Source organism: Hippichthys cyanospilos, chromosome 2 (genome assembly GCF_059441005.1).
Source record: "Hippichthys cyanospilos isolate Australia breed blue-spotted pipefish chromosome 2, RoL_Hcya_1.0, whole genome shotgun sequence".
NCBI classification, from domain to species: Eukaryota; Metazoa; Chordata; class Actinopteri; order Syngnathiformes; family Syngnathidae; genus Hippichthys; species Hippichthys cyanospilos.
The window spans coordinates 29,109,923-29,128,592 of record NC_142370.1 but is presented as its reverse complement, the minus strand read 5'-3'; the positions used below and the strand labels follow the sequence as shown (position 1 = coordinate 29,128,592).

The 18,670-nt window shown below is 43.7% G+C and overlaps 1 protein-coding gene across 1 annotated transcript; it reads left to right on the top strand.

Annotated features, from left to right (window-relative positions):
• The first annotated feature begins 42 nt into the window (after positions 1-42).
• cables2b (Cdk5 and Abl enzyme substrate 2b) lies at positions 43-16,118 on the top strand. The gene is made up of 11 exons (XM_088408179.1): positions 43-97; positions 430-1,076; positions 8,098-8,193; positions 10,166-10,243; positions 11,327-11,432; positions 11,506-11,674; positions 12,100-12,197; positions 12,903-13,009; positions 13,088-13,207; positions 13,551-13,635; positions 14,620-16,118. Exons 2-11 carry the CDS (start codon positions 598-600, stop codon positions 14,764-14,766), a joined length of 1,485 nt encoding a protein of 494 aa, XP_088264305.1. The 5' UTR covers positions 43-97; positions 430-597; the 3' UTR covers positions 14,767-16,118.
• Positions 16,119-18,670: the final 2,552 nt, after the last annotated feature.

Genomic DNA, 18,670 nt, shown 5'->3' with positions numbered 1-18,670 from the left:
GTTGACAGGCAGGAGTCGCACCCCACTCGCCTTGCGCCGTCCGGAAGTAGCAGACGTGGATCTCGTCAATGACACGAAGGACGTCGCCCGGGCCTGCGTGAGTTCCCCATTGATGGCAGGCTTTGTCATTTCCTGTGTGTTGGACAGGTCATCATGCTCACAGCTGATGGAGATGCAAAGAAATAAAGGATTGCATGTTGATTTCATTCGGATATTGAATCGCGAGAAATGGTGCACGTAATCACTGTCTTTGCTTGGACGAAATAATAATTTAGAATTCAAAATATTAAAGGAGATTTCTGCCCTTTCATAACTTCGCACGAGAAGTTTTTGGATTCTCGTTTGCGAAAACTTTGAAACTCCCTCCTCCAAGTGCAGCCGACAAACATCCTATTTCGCGTCCTCTTTTTTTCTGGTTTGTTTTGACAGCGTCGTCTGCTCCCGGAAGACTCCGAAGACCGGGTGACGTCACGACGCAAGCCAGTTTCGATCCAATGGGAGCGCGGGAGGGCTTAAGCCGCCTGGCGCCGGGTGAACGCGGTTTGACAGTCGAGAGCGCGATTCGCCAGAACCCCAGAAGCGGACGGGACGCGCAGCATGGCGGCGGCCGCCGCCGCCTGCTCCCGCCACGGCGCCGCCGGCAAAAGCCAAACTCGCGAGCAGCTCCGGAGGAACCGCGAGAATTCAAACCGGAGGCGAGCGGCTCTTTTGTTCCTCTCCAACATCTCGCTGGACGGCCGACCCGTGCGGCGCGACGCCGTCCCGGTGCCGGAGCGCAGCGAACCCGCTTGCGAGGACCGCGGCGCGACTTTGTTGGATTCCGTCAGCTGCGAGGACGTGAAATCGGCGGGCGCGGGGCTCCTTACGGTGCCGCCCATCGTCGTGCTGCCTTCCGACGCGCCGGGCGCGGAGCTGCTGCTCGCCCGTCGCCGGGACTCTGCGCCCTCGGCGGCTGACGGACATCTGCTGTCGCCTTCGGCGTCGGCGTCCAGCAGCAGCCTGCTGGCCCCGCGGAAGTCGTCCACGCTGCTTTCGGTGCACAGCTGCAACTCGCTGGGTTCCGACCCGAGGCAAAGGTGAGCACACACAAAAGCACCCTTCTTATTTGCCACTCTGTAATCCGAGGGGCGAGCCCCCTCTCAAAATAAGCAATGATGCTGTTTCGAGCCGAAGCAAATTAAAAACCTAACAACCTTCACGAAAAGCAAACTTTGGAACTTCTGGATGAATAACTAAAAGTTAAGAAGGACAAAGCAATAAACGGGAAACAAGAATTGCTCACTCATGATGTACCTGTACACGAATCAAAATCAAGAAAAGATGCAAGCCCCAGATCTTACAGAAAGCGCCTCTCCACGCACCCCCCCCCCCCCCCCCCCCCCCAAAATGCATGCTATGGTAAGATGCATCAAGTACTGTATACAAACATGGAATAAAGGGCTAGCTGGAAATGTTTTTCAATATGCATTTATTTGTATTGAGATTAGGGGCTGGGAATAAGTATACTTCAGGTATAAGTCAACCTTCTGCACGAGCTGATTTAATCAAGAATAGAAAAGAACTACTTGTGTTTTTTGATCTTGTGCTGTTCATGCTTCTTTGACCGAATGTGTTTTGGTGAGACAAAGTGAGCAAAGCAAGTATACGTCGTGAAAGCCACATTGGAGACTGCGATGTTAGGGAACATTTTGTCGACTCATTTGAGTATTTCGACAAGTGTGCATGAAGCTAATGGTTGCGCAGGCTTTTCTTCTCGCCAATCTTTTGGAAAACCTTTATTTGAACTCTTGGATTTGGAGAGAATGGGGAAAGAGTGGCAACCTGAAGTGTCAGGCTTGGCGGAGGCCAACGTGTGCATTGAGAGGAAGAGGAGGAGGGGCATGCTCAAACCACAAACAGACAACAACAAGTCAAACGAGGGCAAAATGTTTCAGTTCGCGCAGATGCAAGCGCGCAGCTGTACGCTTGTCAAGATAAACGACACGAAGGATGTTTGCATGTTGAGTCAGCGTTTTGGCAGAGTTTCAAGCCTGCGGCATTAAACGCTGCCGCTGCTCAACCTGGCGGCCGTGAAAGTGAGCCTAATGTACCACCTAAGAGTTCGTCGGTAGAAAGCAGATACCGGCTTCCATTGGTTTTACGGACTTTGTGTGCTTGTGTCCCAACACGCAAAGAAGTTGAAGGGGGCACGCAACGAGATTGACTGGCGGGCACGGCCTCGACATTGGCGGTGCAAATGTGAACCAAGTTGACGCACATCACTTCTCATCTGTCCCTCGTTGTGTCACTCACATGATGGACCCACAGAGTCTCCGTGGCATCTGACGGGCTGCCCACCACAGGCCTTTACTGTTCCAAAATTTCCGTCAGTCCTTCACCGAAACGAGAGTCTGTCGTGGGGTTTTTATCCACCTCTTTTTAATTCCACCTTTCATCATTTGCAAATACAAAGCTGGAAATGCTAGAAATGCAAAAGACTAAACGTTCGCAAACAAAGTTTTAACGCTTGGATTTTTAAGCGTATTAAAAGGCAAATGCGCATTCTGGCTATGGATTCATCTTTTGCAAATAAACCATTCACGACGTGAATGGACCAAATACCACATTGTGGCATGTTTTCAAGAGATCTTGGGGTAGAATCTAAATATTTGTTTAAAGAATAAAAGAAGCCATCATTATTTCAGGAAGGCTCCTGCGTTCCCATACAGATGGAAAACAATGCAATGAGGGCTCCCTACGTATATTTGCAAAATAATAACAAACGCAAACAGGAAAAAGTGGCACATTCATTTTGCTTACAAAATTGGAAACCCCACTTGTGATGGACTTGTGCTGATGTGAGACACACAGCAGAGGGGGGGCTGGCTGAGTGATTATCCCCCTGCATGCGCACAAGACATTTCATCTGCGACTGGCGCATGGCCACGACTCGACGTTGAGGGGATTTGCGCGCATCTCCCTTCCCGCCTGCTGTGCATCCAGACAGATGCTTAATGAAGACGGCAACTCAGAGAAAATATTTAGCTGGGACTGCAAGCGGATCAACAGAAGATTTTTCAAAGAAGAGAGAGAAATTTATGAGGAACGACCAAAGCAGTGCCTGAATCTCAATTAATTTACGTTGTTCATTGGAAATAAATGGAATGGAAAATATACAGTATATGCATATATATCATTAATCCAAGTAATCATTGACAGATGAATCAATCAACTTTTGACAAATCAGCCCTAAGATTACAAAACAAGATCTTTTTTTGTAGCTACCTCCTGTCAAGGTTGGGCCAGCATTAACTATTCGGAAAAGATGGTATATTCAATGAGAGCATTATTATGGAAAAGCTAAAAGCTTAGTGGAGCTGCATGGATTCTCTTACCCGAGTGTTTGTTGATGTGTGGTATGGGTGCGACATTGTGTTTTGCCGTTTGACCGCTGCATGCGCCAACTCATTGATCTGTGGACAGACTGAGGTGAACCATAATTGATTGTCCCTGCAAGGCAGTCAAAATGAACTTTGACTTTGTTATGGGGTTTGGCAGGATTTTTTTTTTTCCCTTCACTGGCTCTGTTCACAAGGGCCACTGATTCTGTTCACATTTGGTGTTTTCTTTGTAATGCATTTCCCAATCAGGAGAAGGAAGGTCAAATTTGATGGGGAACAATGCTATAAGAGCTCAGGTTCCACGTTTATTTTTGGAGTCCTCGTTAGCAGCATAACTAGCTAAAAGATGTTAAACTGGCTCAAGAATGCTCGTGAGAGTGGACTGACGAATATGTATACTTGCCAAGCAAGGAAAGGGCAGCGGAATTGACGAAAAGCAGAGACAAACCTGAAGTTCTTTTTTTAGACAATGCGTCACTGCCACTATTTTTATATTTGGAAGATAAAAGCCTCACAGCTCATTTGGGACTCAAGTTGGTCACCAGCTCCATTTTACAAAACAATCAAGAATCACTCACATCATCTTCAACATTGGCCCGAGAAGGGATTCATCTGTGATCTGCTTCTACTTGATGCCAAGGAAATGCAGAAACTCCATTCGCCTTTCAGACGCACATTGTTGGCAGTTCGACTGGCCTGCATTGCACATTGTTCCAAGTCAGGTTGGGAGTTGTGACCATTTCAACATGAGTGTCCTTGTCTTTGGATTATTCGCACGTACTGTAATGTTCCCCAAAGGACTAACAATTAACTGAGGCGATGATAAACCCGCTGAAGAGTACGAGTGCGTACTAGCAGAGCTCCCTTCACATCAAGCCATAGCCAACAAGTTGCTTTTTGTTTGAAAAAGTTTGCTTGCTTCCTGTCAAATTGGTTTCAAGCTATTAATGGGCAAATTCATTTTTTGGAGCTTTTAACCATGTTGGAATGCAATTTCTTCATCAAAAAACAGCCCATAGAGGCCTTTTTGTCCTGTCACGCATCTCTGAGAATTCCTCAAAAGTGAGGTGTTATTGAGTTGAGTTTGGCAAATCGCTTTGCTATGGATCGCTACATTAGCGCCTTTTTTGCTAATATTAGCTATGGGTCCATTGCAGTTACTGTATGTGGTAGGCTAAATGTGAGCTAATTTACAAAGAATGCCTATCACTCTATTTTTTCCAAGGTGCTGTCGGGGCATTTTTTTAAAAGATAAATTTACCAATTATCGATGGACAACCCTTACATGCTCTTCCATTTTCACGTCTTCCTTTTGTCCCTGAATTTACCCTCCCATCCACAACAGGACCCTATCAGTTTTTGCCAAACTTGACAACAGCCAATCAGTGTTCACTTCAGGGTGAGACTGACCTTTGTTTTCCAACCCTCAACAACTCAAGCACAAAAATGTTGATGCATAAAAACTGATCTAATCAGCATCCAGAAAGCATAAAGTTAGAATTAAAAATTAGATTAGGCGCTTTAACTATGATTGTAAATAATTGATCACAATTAATCACTCCATAAACCATCATTGTGGAAAAAAGATTTCACAATAGACTCACATGCAAAATAATTCATTTTTTTTATCTGATGATTCGATGAATATATGGAAAAATCCATTATAAAACAATGTGATGGCTATCTGATCATTTGGCCATCACCATGCCGATGTTTTTGAAGGGCTCAGATGATGCCAATTCGGCTCGGGTGCTTTGTTGTCCCTTGCGAGGAGTCGGCCAATGTTACAGCAGCAGCAGGGACATTTTTCCATTCCCACGGTAGTTTCCACAACATCCTAGAGAAAACAAGTTCTCATCGGAGATGCGGGCTGCAGGTCACGCCCATTTCCAAGCGGCGGCAGCCCAAGGGATGTGCCATTCACATGCCCCCACAGATTTAGACACTCACACAGTAGCTAACCCCCCCGGAGAGTAAGCCGCATCATTTGCAAATCAGCTTGACTGAGGATTTAGGAGTCCAATCAGCTGCCACTCGGATGACGCCCATTTTTCCCGGTCACAAAACAAGCAACAACACCGGACGTTGCCGGCTCCTTTTCTTCACATTGGCACCAATTCTGGTCGTTTTGAACCTAATGGAACATTCCTGAACGTCTTCCAGAACGCCGAGGCATTATGATTGCTGAGATAATGTGCTCATGTCATGTGACGGCTTACGCTAAACCCGACGACGCTGCTAAGAACTTTGATTGAGGAGCCACACGTTTAGCTGCATAGGGAAGGCTGATATGACGTTAGCGTGCTTGTGTGAGCGGACTTGGTTGCGTCTCGCTTCTCCGGTGTCTGAGAGGGAACTAGCAAAGTGTGGGCACGCTTACAGGCTCTGAGCAGCGCAGTCATGAATGCTTTTATTTTGAAAACTGTCTTTTTGTGTGATATACACAAGTACAGGCGAATTAGTGAGCCACAGCCATAATGGGTCTGATGTGTTGCCAGCTTAGCATCCTTTTCGCAATTTTTAGAACATTTTCCAACCCCTCAAAAAGGGTTCTAGTTTTCTATAAATACATTTTTCTATAAATGGAATAAGCAAAATTGCATTATTTTGCAACCTTTTCCTTTCCTGCATGTTCTGACAAAAGAAAACACAAGCTTAACTTAGAAACGTTGACTTAGTCCATCGCAGCAAATATAATTGCTCCGATCAATTCAAAAATATTTACTTGGTGCAAGACCATTTGAATATTGATTGAAAATTGATCGAAGCATTATTGGGTGTGACGGATTAATTCAATGGGCCAAAAGGAGTTGGCCTGGCAAATTTAACCCCTGTTTTTCAATGGCCTCATGGTCAAACTTTTCCATCAAATAAATAACATTTGCAAGCACTAAGGAATGAATCCATTGTGCCGTTGTTGTCCGGACAATCTATAGTGATTTTTAGCCTCATGGTGTTTTTTTACGCTTTTTGTTAGATATGTCTAGATCAATGGTTCTCAAATTGGGGTACTAGTACCCCTGGGGGTACTTCAAGGAACTTCAGGGGTTAGTCGATTTTAAAACAAACAAACATGCAAAAATCCTTTAAAAATAATTATGGAATTGTTTTGATTATTCATTGATTATTCATTCTTGATTATTCAGAAGTAAATCCTCTGTAAACTGTTGATAATAATAATGTATACTGTACTTACTTTAAATCAGATTTTTAAGTAAACTTAATATTCATAGTTTGTGCAATAATAGCTACTCATACCTTGTGCATAACATGCTTGGATATATGTACGGTATATAAATGTGGACCTGTATATTAACGCATGAATGAGAGAGTGCAAGAGAGAGAATTAGAGCAACTCCAACTTCGTTTCAATATAAATCATCTTCTTGCTTCTCTCTTTAACATCACTAGCAATCTTGGGACCCATAGCTAACCCATTCAAGTTTGAACTAAGCAGTAAAATGCACTTTAAATAGGGTTTTGAAGCCACTCACAATCAAACAAAGGTTTACTGTTCCGCCATTTTGAAACAAGTGAGGCCGACCAATAGCAGACCATCATCTCCGTGAGGAGACGCTGAGCAATAGCAGGCCAACATTGTGGTGACGCGTTGCATGGAGGCATTGATGGCAACAGAAAACAAGTGCAGTCACCTAAAAACGCCTGCAAATGGAGACAAAACAACACAAATACAGCCAACCCCCTTAGGGTCATGACAGTTGTTTTTGTCGCAAAGCGGGGAAAATAGCGCTAAGAGGGGACGAAAAAAACTCAGTATTCCACATCCCAACATGAAAAAAAACGTAAGACGGACGCTGTAACCCGGGGTTCCACTGTAGCTACATAACAAAGCTCCAGCATAACTGTGACTCACGATTCCATGACCTTTGCTGATCAGTGAAAGCCACTTTAAGGCTTACATTAATACGCGGCTCCCTTGGGCACTCTTGCTGTGGAAGGCACGATCTGTGGTGGGGTAGGCATTTATTAGCTTCAGCCTACTTTTGGCCTGTCATTGTATTAAATATTAAATGTCCAGCATCGTCAGCATGCTCAAATAAACTCAACAGAAGTCAAACTAAATGCGGCAATAAAGTGTTCTTGCCCGCAGCTTTCTTCTAAAATAATGTGTGCAAATGTACAGATTGTCTGGCATGTGTGGCAGTAATAAGCCACTAAGGAAATGCATTTGGCCAGCTGCTTTGAGGAGCGTCCGTGAGTTGAATCCGTCCAGGTGACACTCTTGTGCTGACCTCACAGCAGTTGCGTAACTGCCGTGATGTCACCGAGCCGACCTCCTTGGCCTGATTTTTACGTGACGCCGTTTTAATCCGCGAGGTCAACGCCTCCGGCAGATGGTCGGTTGCTGCGCCGAGTAGAGAAGGAAAAGACAGCACTCTTATTGCTTTCTTTCCAGAATGGTCACATTTTCAATAAATAATAATGGAGGTCATAAAAAACAATCGTCCTTGTCAATGCGTTCCTTCAGTTCTTCGACCTTCATCGAAACAAGTCATTATGTTGTAATCGCTTGAGCATGCAAAACTATGGCATGGTGCTCCAGAGCCACACTCGGTTTTGCAAAATGTGCTGGGTCAGTAAGTGCCCAAAGAACAATCAGAAGGAACCAAGAAGGTCCAAAGGACACACATGCATGTGGCTGAGGTCTGTGCTTCTTTTTGGCATCTCCAATGGATTGATGTGTCTCTCCTTCCAGGACCCGAAATCTCTCTGGTGGTTCTCCCAAGCCGCGCCAACCCAAGAAGATCCACTTCATCAAAAACATGAAGCAGTACGACACCAGGGGCAGCAGGTCAGACAAAAAATGCTGAAGGGGGTTGCCTGAGCAATTAATTAGATCTTACAGTTCACCCTGACCAGTAATCAAAGCAGTCCTCGGCATTCAAAGTCAGGGGTTTTAGCTAAGCAGATGCGAGTAGCGTCTGCATGATGTAAGATGCTGGCATGCAAGCCATATTTAAAACCAGAAGGACCATTTTTGTTGCACAGAATTTTTCCTATTAATTTTGGTTAATTATTTTGGCCTGCAATTCTTTCCTGTAGAAATGAGAAACACCAACTCTCCTCTAAATGAGAGTAAATGTGTACCCCACGGGATGATCTTCGTATATCTTAACTATATTTAGACAAAATTTGGATTGTGGGCGAAGCACCATACAAATTTCAAATTTCAAAGGACTGATATTTGGACTAAGTTTGGATCACAGTTACAGGCTATTACAGTAGGCGTTTATCAATAACTATTTTTGAACTAAATTTGGATCGCATTGGACGAGCTAAAATGCAACCCAGTGTGTAGCATCTATTTTTGGACTAAATTTGGATCCCACTGGACGGCCTAAACACATCGGCCTAAAACAAATCTATTATCAAGGATTATTTCCGAACTAAATCTGGATCATATTAGTCAGGCTATAACAGAACCCAGTTTTGAACAATTATTTCTGGACTAAATCAAGTCTAAGATGGATGGATCTGATCTAGCCTCAAATCCAACATCTAGAAGACATCTAGTGTTCGGTCTTTTTTCTCGTCTGAAGCATCTTGGCATTTTCCAAGCCATTGCTCTGCCTCCTGTTGTGATTGTCTTTAGTGTAATTGTTCCTCTATTCTCGTACTTCCTCCCAGACGGAACAAATCGGACCTCTTGGTCAGGGTACCAAGAATGAGTGGTTCCAATTGGTAATAATAGACTGATGATTGCCGATGCTTCCAAAATAGATTTTGCCTCGAGCAGCGCAGCTGTTTGTAGATCACCAGTCGCTATGACATCACGCACAAGACAAAAGAGGATCTTAAAAAGTCTACACACCCCTGCTCAGATTTGGTGAGATTTGATTCGTCTTTTCAAAAATTTTCCAACAACGCAATAGATGTTTTTAATATATTTTGGAGATGGATGGAAAAAGATGAACCGATATGATGTAGTCGCAGATGTGTGCACACCCTCTTATTATTACATCTGATTTTTGTTTGAGTTTCCTCAGAAGCGCTTGAAATGACGACAGCTGTGCGCTGACTCCCGTCTAACAAGAGTTTGATTGTAATCACATCATTCTGAATGCAGCACCACCTCTAAGAGGCTGTGCACAATTGTGCAAACAGATTCTCATTTGATGATTTCATTGAAAAAATGGAAAAGGAAAATTTCCAATGTCGCTGTTACATTCGCAGTGAAAAAAGTTTGGAAATATTTTTTCATGTCACCAAAACCTGGCCTTGAAATAGGGGTGTGTAGACTTTGATATCTGATGTATATGGCTCTTCGCTGCCAAATGATGCTGCTCAGATAAGATCAACAAAGAGAGGGCATTGCGGGGGGCGACTTGGTTATATCAAGGACATATGAGGGTGGCGTGCTGCATGATTTGGCTGTAACCCGCTTTATATGGGGCCAAGAATTCAACCAAAATGCAGGCAAGGGTCCTGTTACCTTATCATGTCAAATGTCCTATATACTGCAGCCCTTAAAACCAAATAGTCTCAAAGGGCTATTGTCTGGCTCATACATCTCGAGCTGTTGTCCCCATGTAAAATAATGACAAAAAACTGACCCGCCGTAAGTCTGCTGCCAAGTTGTACTCGAGTCAAATCCCCACAGACGGCTCAGTCGAGACTTTCCCGTCTTCCCATCATGTGAAACAAGTGCTCTTTTGCCTGCTTGCGTGCATAGTCAGGCCTGGCCAAACGGAGCCTAAAATGATGTGAGTGACTGTTGCCAAGTGTGATGGAGGAAGATGACGCATGTTTTTTTTGCTTTACAGAATCGTGCTGATTTGCGCAAAGAGATCTCTGTGCGCAGCCTTCTCAGTTCTGCCCTACGGAGAAAGCTTTTACCTCAGGTATGCACACGGTTTGCCTTACTGAGGCCACCCCATTGACATAATGGGAGGCGGGCTCTAATCCTGACCTTAAACCACCGCAAATGATTGCCTAATCCTTACCCTATCTTCACCCAAAACCCAATTTAAACCTAAACTCTAAAACCACGTCTTCCCTCACAAAGAGGTGTGGACTAGTGGGGCTCACCAAAATGGCCCTGAAGAACAAGATGTCCTGACAGTAAAAACCCTGAATATGAGCCCCCTCAATGTCGCAAACTCAAATACAGAGCCACACATATTCTTTGACTTTTTGCAAGGCCCAAGACAATTAAGTCACCACTGGATGATGAAATTATCTCCAAAGTGTTCTTTTACTGTCTAAAAACTAAAAAAATCTGTTTTCAATCAAACTTTATGATCATTGTATTGAGTCAATGTTATGCTATAAGAAAACATGCAATGTTTAGGCTCCCGCGTTTTTAAAAAATATATATATAAATTTAGGCTGGGCTATATTTTTCTTTGTATTGTTCTATTGAAGTAAAAAAAAAAAAAAAAAACATCAACATCAATAATTATTTATTTAAAGAAGGTTTGATTTATTTAAAAATGGTACCTATGCAGTTTTCATATGAATTCATATCTTGTGCAAAAAAAAAATTACTGCGTGTTCATAATTTGCTTAAATGCTACAAGGGGGTAGTTCAACATGTTTCATAAAGCAGCTATTAAACATTCTGCCACTTTTACAAAAGCTCCAGTTTGCTGTTTAGCTCATTTACAAATGGCTCATTTTGCAAATGACAAATAAATTTGATGCCAGCCCTAAAGCTAAATGTGCAAGCAAACAATGTGCAGCAAACAGCAAAAGATGGAGGCTTGTTGCTAGGGTGGACATTTTGGGGGGATCAAGTTAACATTTAAAGGTGGACCTTGTCTTCAGTCAGCAAGCTGACTGTAAATGATTTTGTTCTCCAAAAGCACACGTAATATGACAAATTATATAAGCAACCTTTACAAATTGAAGCGAAAGGTCATTTTGAGCAAGGCTTCCTTGCAAAGCATTGAAGGCCTATCTTTGAATGTTTTTGTCTCATCTAGTGAGCCCATGCTGAACCATCCCCGGAGGAGACACTCGTCCGGGAACATTTCCACTTCCTTGGAGATGATGGGCCTGGAGGGCTTTCACTTGGAGACATACGGGAGGGTTCGTCACCAGCTGCCCGCCCGCTTGCCTCCACAATTCCATTTCGGTGACCCTGTGCTTGCATCCCGCACAGTCGGTGTCGTACGCCCAGTTCCTGTACCCCACCAACGCCCTGGTCAGGCACAAACCGGCATCCACCAGTGACCTGACGCTGCAAATTCCCCTCGCCAGGGGCGGACGCGGCGCACCCCCCAGGAGCTTCCCCCCGAGTAGGCTCAACAGCGCCGTGGGACTCGACCTCGGTAGAACACGTGCATGCACACATACATGGCTGTCCTTGCATCTTCTTTTTCTGTGCACGGAACAAATCTCTGCCATTAGGGAAAACCTTGTAATTTTTCTTATATTTTTGCTGAAGAAAAACAGTCTCGGCAGATATGGCGACAAAGAAACGAATGGCAGTGTTTCATTCAAATATCAAGGCTATTTTGGACCACATTTTATGGATCAACACAAAAAAAAAACATCCACAAAAATGCCTTTTTTTTTTAGGTTACACTGTCAAATGACGCATCATACATCCTATATTCAAATATGCATTTTTTGTAGTTGTTGCGACCCCCACCCATTCCCCCTACTGTTGACCACTGGAGCAAAAGTAATAGCCGCTCTTGCGCAACAATGAGCAAGCAGGGGGGCCTCCAATTGATGTGTCTATGTTTTGCAGGACTGGAGGAGGTGACTGACTACGACCCAAACATTCTGAGTGACCCCCAGTGGCCTTGCGGCAAACATAAACGGGTGCTGATCTTTGCTTCGTACATGGTGAGAACTCTTGCACGCGAGAGAAGCTGATTGATGCAACTATATATCCATTTGACCACTTATCCTCGCGTGGGTCACGGGGCACTAGAGCCTATCCCAGTAGAGTGAAAGAAGGAACCAAAAACAGGCGTTTTACTGACATCAGATCGAACCGGAAAGCCAACAAAGCAAAACTCGTGTCAAGAGACAGACCCATTTTACCTGTCAAATCCGTCTCCTTGGGAAACCAGTACAGTGGACTGTATAAATATTTGTTCCTGGTTAGCTCATTTAATTGACATGCGCTCGTGAGAGAGAGCGAAGAGAGTCTAGTGTCACTGTTGATATATTAACAGCCAAAAATATTTGTTTCCCTACGGATGCACGTTGATTTGAACGTTTGCTTTCCAGGTAAAAATGATGTATCGATTTTTCGACGCAGGGACACAGGCAAACAGCACTGGTGAAGGGGAATAATACTTTGGAGGTTTTAGGGTGGGGTATTAGCATTGTAACATGGGTATCAACTCTAAAAAGTTCAACTCCCATGATATATAGCTCTTTTCGGGGACTTGTGAATCCTAAAATAGGCCAGTGATGTAGTTGGTGCACAAAGGTGCGTCTTGGTGAGGACCTAGGTTTGGTGGCTGACACGGCCTCCATTAGCTGGGAACTGGAAGCTGCAAAGGACAAAAAGTTGACGTTAGATGCCCGTTCTTGTTGCAGACGACCGTCATCGAGTATGTGAAACCATCTGACCTGAAGAGAGACATGAATGAGACCTTCAAGGAGAAGTTTCCGCATATAAAACTCACCCTGAGTAAGATTCGCAGGTAAAGGCTGCAGGGTCCTTTAAAGCGGCAAAGCGCACACATGAAGTGCTGAGCTTTTTTTCCCCATTTGCACCTCAGTTTGAAGCGTGAGATGCGTTCAGTGGGCGACGACTGCGGCCTGCAGCCCGTCACAGTAGCCATGGCCTTCGTGTACTTTGAGAAGTTGGTGCTGCAGGGGCGACTCAACAAACAAAACAGGTAGGTGCGCCACCTTTGCTCCTGGACTGGACCAAGTCTTTTTTTTATTCACGCGTAGCCAACAGCCAAATTCTCGACGTAATAGACGTAAGGATCCTGAAGGATAGTCAAAAGTGCATTCATAAAGTTCCTGGTTTCTTAGTAAACAACGACATCTTCAGGCTTTAGGCGTAACTGCAACCTCAATAGAATTGGTAGCTAGTCAACACGTGCAGCTTATGTACACGATTTGTCACGTTTGCTTCTAATATCTTTCAAGTAAGGGAAGATCAACATCCAACTATATGTGTATAAGTATATATGTATATTATATGGTTTCCTCTTGTTGTGCTTGACTCAACAGGAAGTTGGTGTCTGCTGCCTGCATCCTATTGGCCGCCAAGATCAGCAGTGATCTCAGGAAACAGGAGGTCAAACACCTCATTGATGTAAGATGCGCACACACACTCTTGCAATAACATAAGACTAAAAAAACATAAACCCGGTTTTTATTTTCCCCCCAAATTTGGAGTACTGATTAATGCACTGTGTTTGACAATACAGACTTGTCATTTTTGGGGTGTTCCGAAAGTGCTGATTTTGAAGGTATGAGGATTCCTCCCAAGGCCAGCCAAATGCCAATCTATGAAGCCGGTATCAGTTGTGCATTTACATTAATATGGACCGAACTCTGTCATGAAGTGAAAATGGGAGTACAGGGTCCCCCCTTCCACAAAATGTTGACTCAGGCATGAGCCTGTTTTAAATTTATGGAATTTCCCAGTAATGTGTTGTAATATCACAGTAATTGCTTTGTCACAGAAGCTGTGAGGTAATCAGTTCTGCTTTTACAACAGCGCATTTTAATATCACTCATGAAATTACATTAAAAATGTGTGGTTGCATTTCTATACTACGAAGCTCAAAATTTAGAATTTGTCTATTTGCTGTGTAAATTTTGGACCTTGCGCCACATTTAAACACATAGAATTGCTAAACTGAGACTCAAACACCCACTGATGTTTTCAAATGTTTTTTCAACGACATTTGTGTTCAAGAATGTTAAATTTAGTCCGGGATCTGTAGGGAACGATTGCCATGGTTGAGGTTGCTGTCATAGGACAAAGAGAAGGAGGAGTAGTTTTGTCAAGTACAACAACGACATTACGTACACGCCGCTAACACTCTACCTTGGCCAGCTTGAAAATAATCACACCAAACAACATCTGGATTTCAATCAAAGTGCCTCATCATGCTTTTATTTTGAAGTTGTTCCTCAGTGATGATGAGTCATTGAGCATTCAAATGCAGTTGAACGTTTCGGACTCATACAGATTAAAAGGCTATCCATGCATGTACCTTTAATAACTGTAATAATAATAACAGAAGATTAAAAAGAGTGTACCAATGTGCATGTTTTGTGTGTGGAGCAGAAGCTGGAGGAGCGCTTCCGGATCGGCAGGCGTGAGCTGATCAGCTTTGAGTTCACCATCTTGGTGGCCCTGGAGATGGCGCTCTACCTGCCCGACAGTAAAGTCATGCCGCATTACAGGCGCTTGCTGCAGCAACAGCAGGCCTAGCAGCGCGGCGAAAGGCCCGGACAAAGGACCAAGACGGCGCATCAGTAGTTCCCGTCCAGTCTTGCTGCTGACTCGACTTGGCTGCGTTTGGACCGGCCGTCCCAGCCGTGCTTGCGTCCCTTCTGGTCCAAACGGAGGTCACCGCAAGTCCTCCCTCCTCCCCAACAGAAGGCGCTTTTTCCCCATACACTTAAATTGGGTTTAACTACAAGGGAACCTTAAGGAAAGAAGTCTCTCCTGTAAGGTGTCCCATAATTTTTGAGAAGCCCTGTTTCGTCAGTGTGCTGCTACGTATGCAAACCATCTTGGCAAGCAGCTTCCTGTTTTACAGTTGTCAAAGCATTATTGCTCGAAATGGTGCCAGTGGTTGTGATGCCGCGACTCTGTCGAGCCTTTGGTATAAATGAAATGACCGGCCGCTCGTTCGATCTTCCTGCACTTTTTATTTTGGTCCCAATCGGGCAAAAGGACGTGATATTTTTCTACTGAAGTTTTTTTTTTTTTTATCATTATTTTTCATATCTTGTGAGTGGCACCAACCAAAGGGGATTATTTATTGGCTGATTGACATTTGCGGCATCGGCTGTCCAGAATCATTCGGTTCTGGTGCAATGCTGTCTTCTCTACGTTAGAGATGTCAAGGATTCTGTGCAGCCTTCTCAACGCTGCACACACAAGCATGCATTTAAGACACAGCCAACCTTTGTCTGCTTGTCTTCCATTTATATGTAATCATTTCTTATATTTCAATGAATTCAAAGTAACATTTTGTTTGTTTTCAGCTCACTGTGGACGAGTTGTAGCACACAGTTTTAATGCACAATGGAATTTAAATGTACTAATGAATCGTCATCCCACTGCCATATTCCCTGTCCTTTAAAGGGACAAAGTGTAAGACTTGGACTGTTTTTCATTATGGACATGGATAACTAGACCTTCTATTATATTTAAAACATACTCTTGGTTGTTCAGAAAATATTTACTTGGAGGTTTTTGACATTCATAATCATTTAACGTATTCCTTTTTAATAAAATACAGTCGAAATCTTACACATTGTCCCTTTAACAAAGCTCATCGTAGAAATATATAAACACGAGACACACACCCCCCCCCCCCTCCAAAAAAAGAAGGGTTAAGTTGATATTGTCAGCGTTTTTGTATTTGAGTTTTGAAGGCAGCCACTTTTCCCACAAGTGGTTATCACGTGCGCAGTTTTTTCTTTCTTCTGACGTCAACATTTGCAATGTCTTGTAGCTCCCGGAAACACTGTTCCATTAGTTTTCCAAGAGTCCGACTGTAATGGCAACCAATACTGTCGATGTTTATTAAATGTTTATTTTCTTCAAGGAAAGATGAGCACGCCGAATTTGACTTAAATAATCGGTGCCTTTTGACGGATGAGTAACACCACTTTCCAAATAGAGAAACACTTCCTCTTTCACTTTTACTTACATTTCCTTGCAACAAGAGAAAGCCACGTAGAGGCACGACGACTAATTATGGATTTCAATGCAGCAGTGTGAAAGTGAAGTCTGAAGTAAAGTTGTGCAACTTGTTCAGGTAGAACTGCATAGGAACGGGTTCTGTTCTGCGAAGTGATCACGTGGTTTACTGTGAATGCTTATTTGTCTACACGCACCCTGCGATTCTCTGCTGACCAGTTCAGATAGTACCTCAGTGGTCTTGCCCTCAAGTCCTGGCTAGCCTCTGAAAATGTTCCCACTCGCAATGCCCCAAACAGCCCACTAGATGGCAGCAAATGTTCAATACTGCTTGGTCGTTCTAAAAACAAAAAGTGCATTCAAAAGGCGATCACGTTTACTCTGGATTCTCATGGTTGAATAGTCAAAAAGATTTTCATGTATTGACCAACGATTTAGAGTTGTAGATTCTTCTTGTCTGGTGACGTTTCACTCGAGAGTGGCACACGAGATGTGTGGTTGTTGTCAATCCAAATTGAACATGGTGACCCTTCGAAGTAGAAGTGATAAGCTCTCGCATCAGAGTTTTATGATCACATTTTATTATTTCCTTATGCCCTTCAATAGTCTCACTTTTCTCCGTTGCGTGAAGAGACAAGCAAAGAAAAAAAACGCATGCACTTTTGCAATCGCTGCTCCAAATAAGGCAACGCAATGACCACAGCATTCCTCTGCTCCCTTTTTTTATTGTCACATGTTTTCCATCTGCCTGATGTTGAGTGGACGAAAAATGGGAGTCTCTGTCTCTATCACATGCTAACTGGGTCATGGGCGAAAACGCTCTGATGGCGCACAATAGAGCTAGGGCTTGTCAGCTGATCAAGCGATGGAAGCTGTCAATCACTTGGAATGTCGAAAGGATCGGAAGGCAAGCAGGTAAATTCGAGTGGGAATGAACTCAAAAGAAGACAAGTTGTGGAATGATTGGGCTGCTAAAAACAAATGAGGCAGCTTTGAAAAGTCCCAAGTAGAGCAAGTCCTCGAGGAGGTCCAAATCAAACGTGTCCAGTGATTTTCCTCTAGAGACTGATGACGTGGAACTGCATCGTCCAATCCATGTTTTTAAGGCCAAGTTCCCTAAAAGTTAATCGAGCTCTCAAAATAAAAAGGGCCTTCCCAGCAGTGCAATAGAGCAATTTTTGGAATTGTCATCGCATTTAATGTTTATGTTGCTTGAATTGTCTTTTGGTCATTCAATTGACATAGTTTTCACAGCTTTTTTTGTTTTGTTACCATCAGTTTTTTTATGTCACTATGCATGATGAAAAAAATAATTGGCCGATTAGCACCAGTATTGCTTTTCTATGGAGAGTAAAAGTCAAAAGCAGTCAGCATGCTAAATGTTGGATAACTGGCAAATTTAATCTTTGTGAGCGCCGCACAGACGTTTGGAAATCGAAACAGTGAAGCACAAATACGCAGACTGACAGAAAAAGAGGGACTCCTGTCTTGTTTAAAGACTAAAGCCAAAATGTCAAGTCAGTCTTTTTGCAGGTCTTTGCCCATCCTTGGCATCTCACGCTCATTCTGGATTCAAAAGAGGCCAGCAGGTCTGCGCTTCTCGTCGACGTTGAAAAAATCCAGACCTCAACACTTTGGGGAGGCGAATTCTTCCCACTTGGCCCCCAGATCAAGTCCAGATGTTGAAATAGTTGGCGTATGATCACATGCTTGAAAGGCAAACATCGACTTCCAGAGAAGAAAAATATGCTTTCCATACATCATTCCATCGCCCCCTCCCCCTTCCAAAAAACATAAAAAAATTTCCATAGCGTGATTGTGGAAGGCCCGGAGTCATTTTGTTATGCAAGGATCACAAAGTGTCCAATTGTGGATTGCCAGAGATGGCCTGAGAAAAATTTCTGTGGTGGCGTGTGACAAGTCAAGTCTAGTAAAATGGACCTCATCCGGTCGAGCAGGCCTGGGACCGGTCGCAAAAAAAAAAAAAAAAACACAAAGCACAAAATAGAAAAGCTGAAAGTGGGCCAAAGGCCAGTGGGTCCTTCAAACTGACCAGGACCACGGTGCAGTTCAATGACATTCTGGACAGATACAGAGATCGATAAAAGTTTTGCGACTGGAACCCAAAACAAACATCACACACAAACCGGGCTAGAAAAATGCTCCTGACCAGCGCTTGAAAAAGTTTGCAAACAGTTTTCCTGTTTTTCAAGTTTGAGTCTACTGTTTTTGCTTTGGTTCTTTGGGGCAGCAGAAAGGGGATTCCAGTAATAAGACGGATGCTTGCTGCACACACACACACACACACACACATGAGTGAAACATGACGCCTATGAAAAGAATCTGGTAATAGGCGATTGTGATACAAGACCTAACGTTTTTTCTGTGTGAACACTGCCTTAAGGTCCAACTGCAGAGGTGCAGGTTCCACTCTTGGTCCTCTTCAACGTTGCTTTTCGCA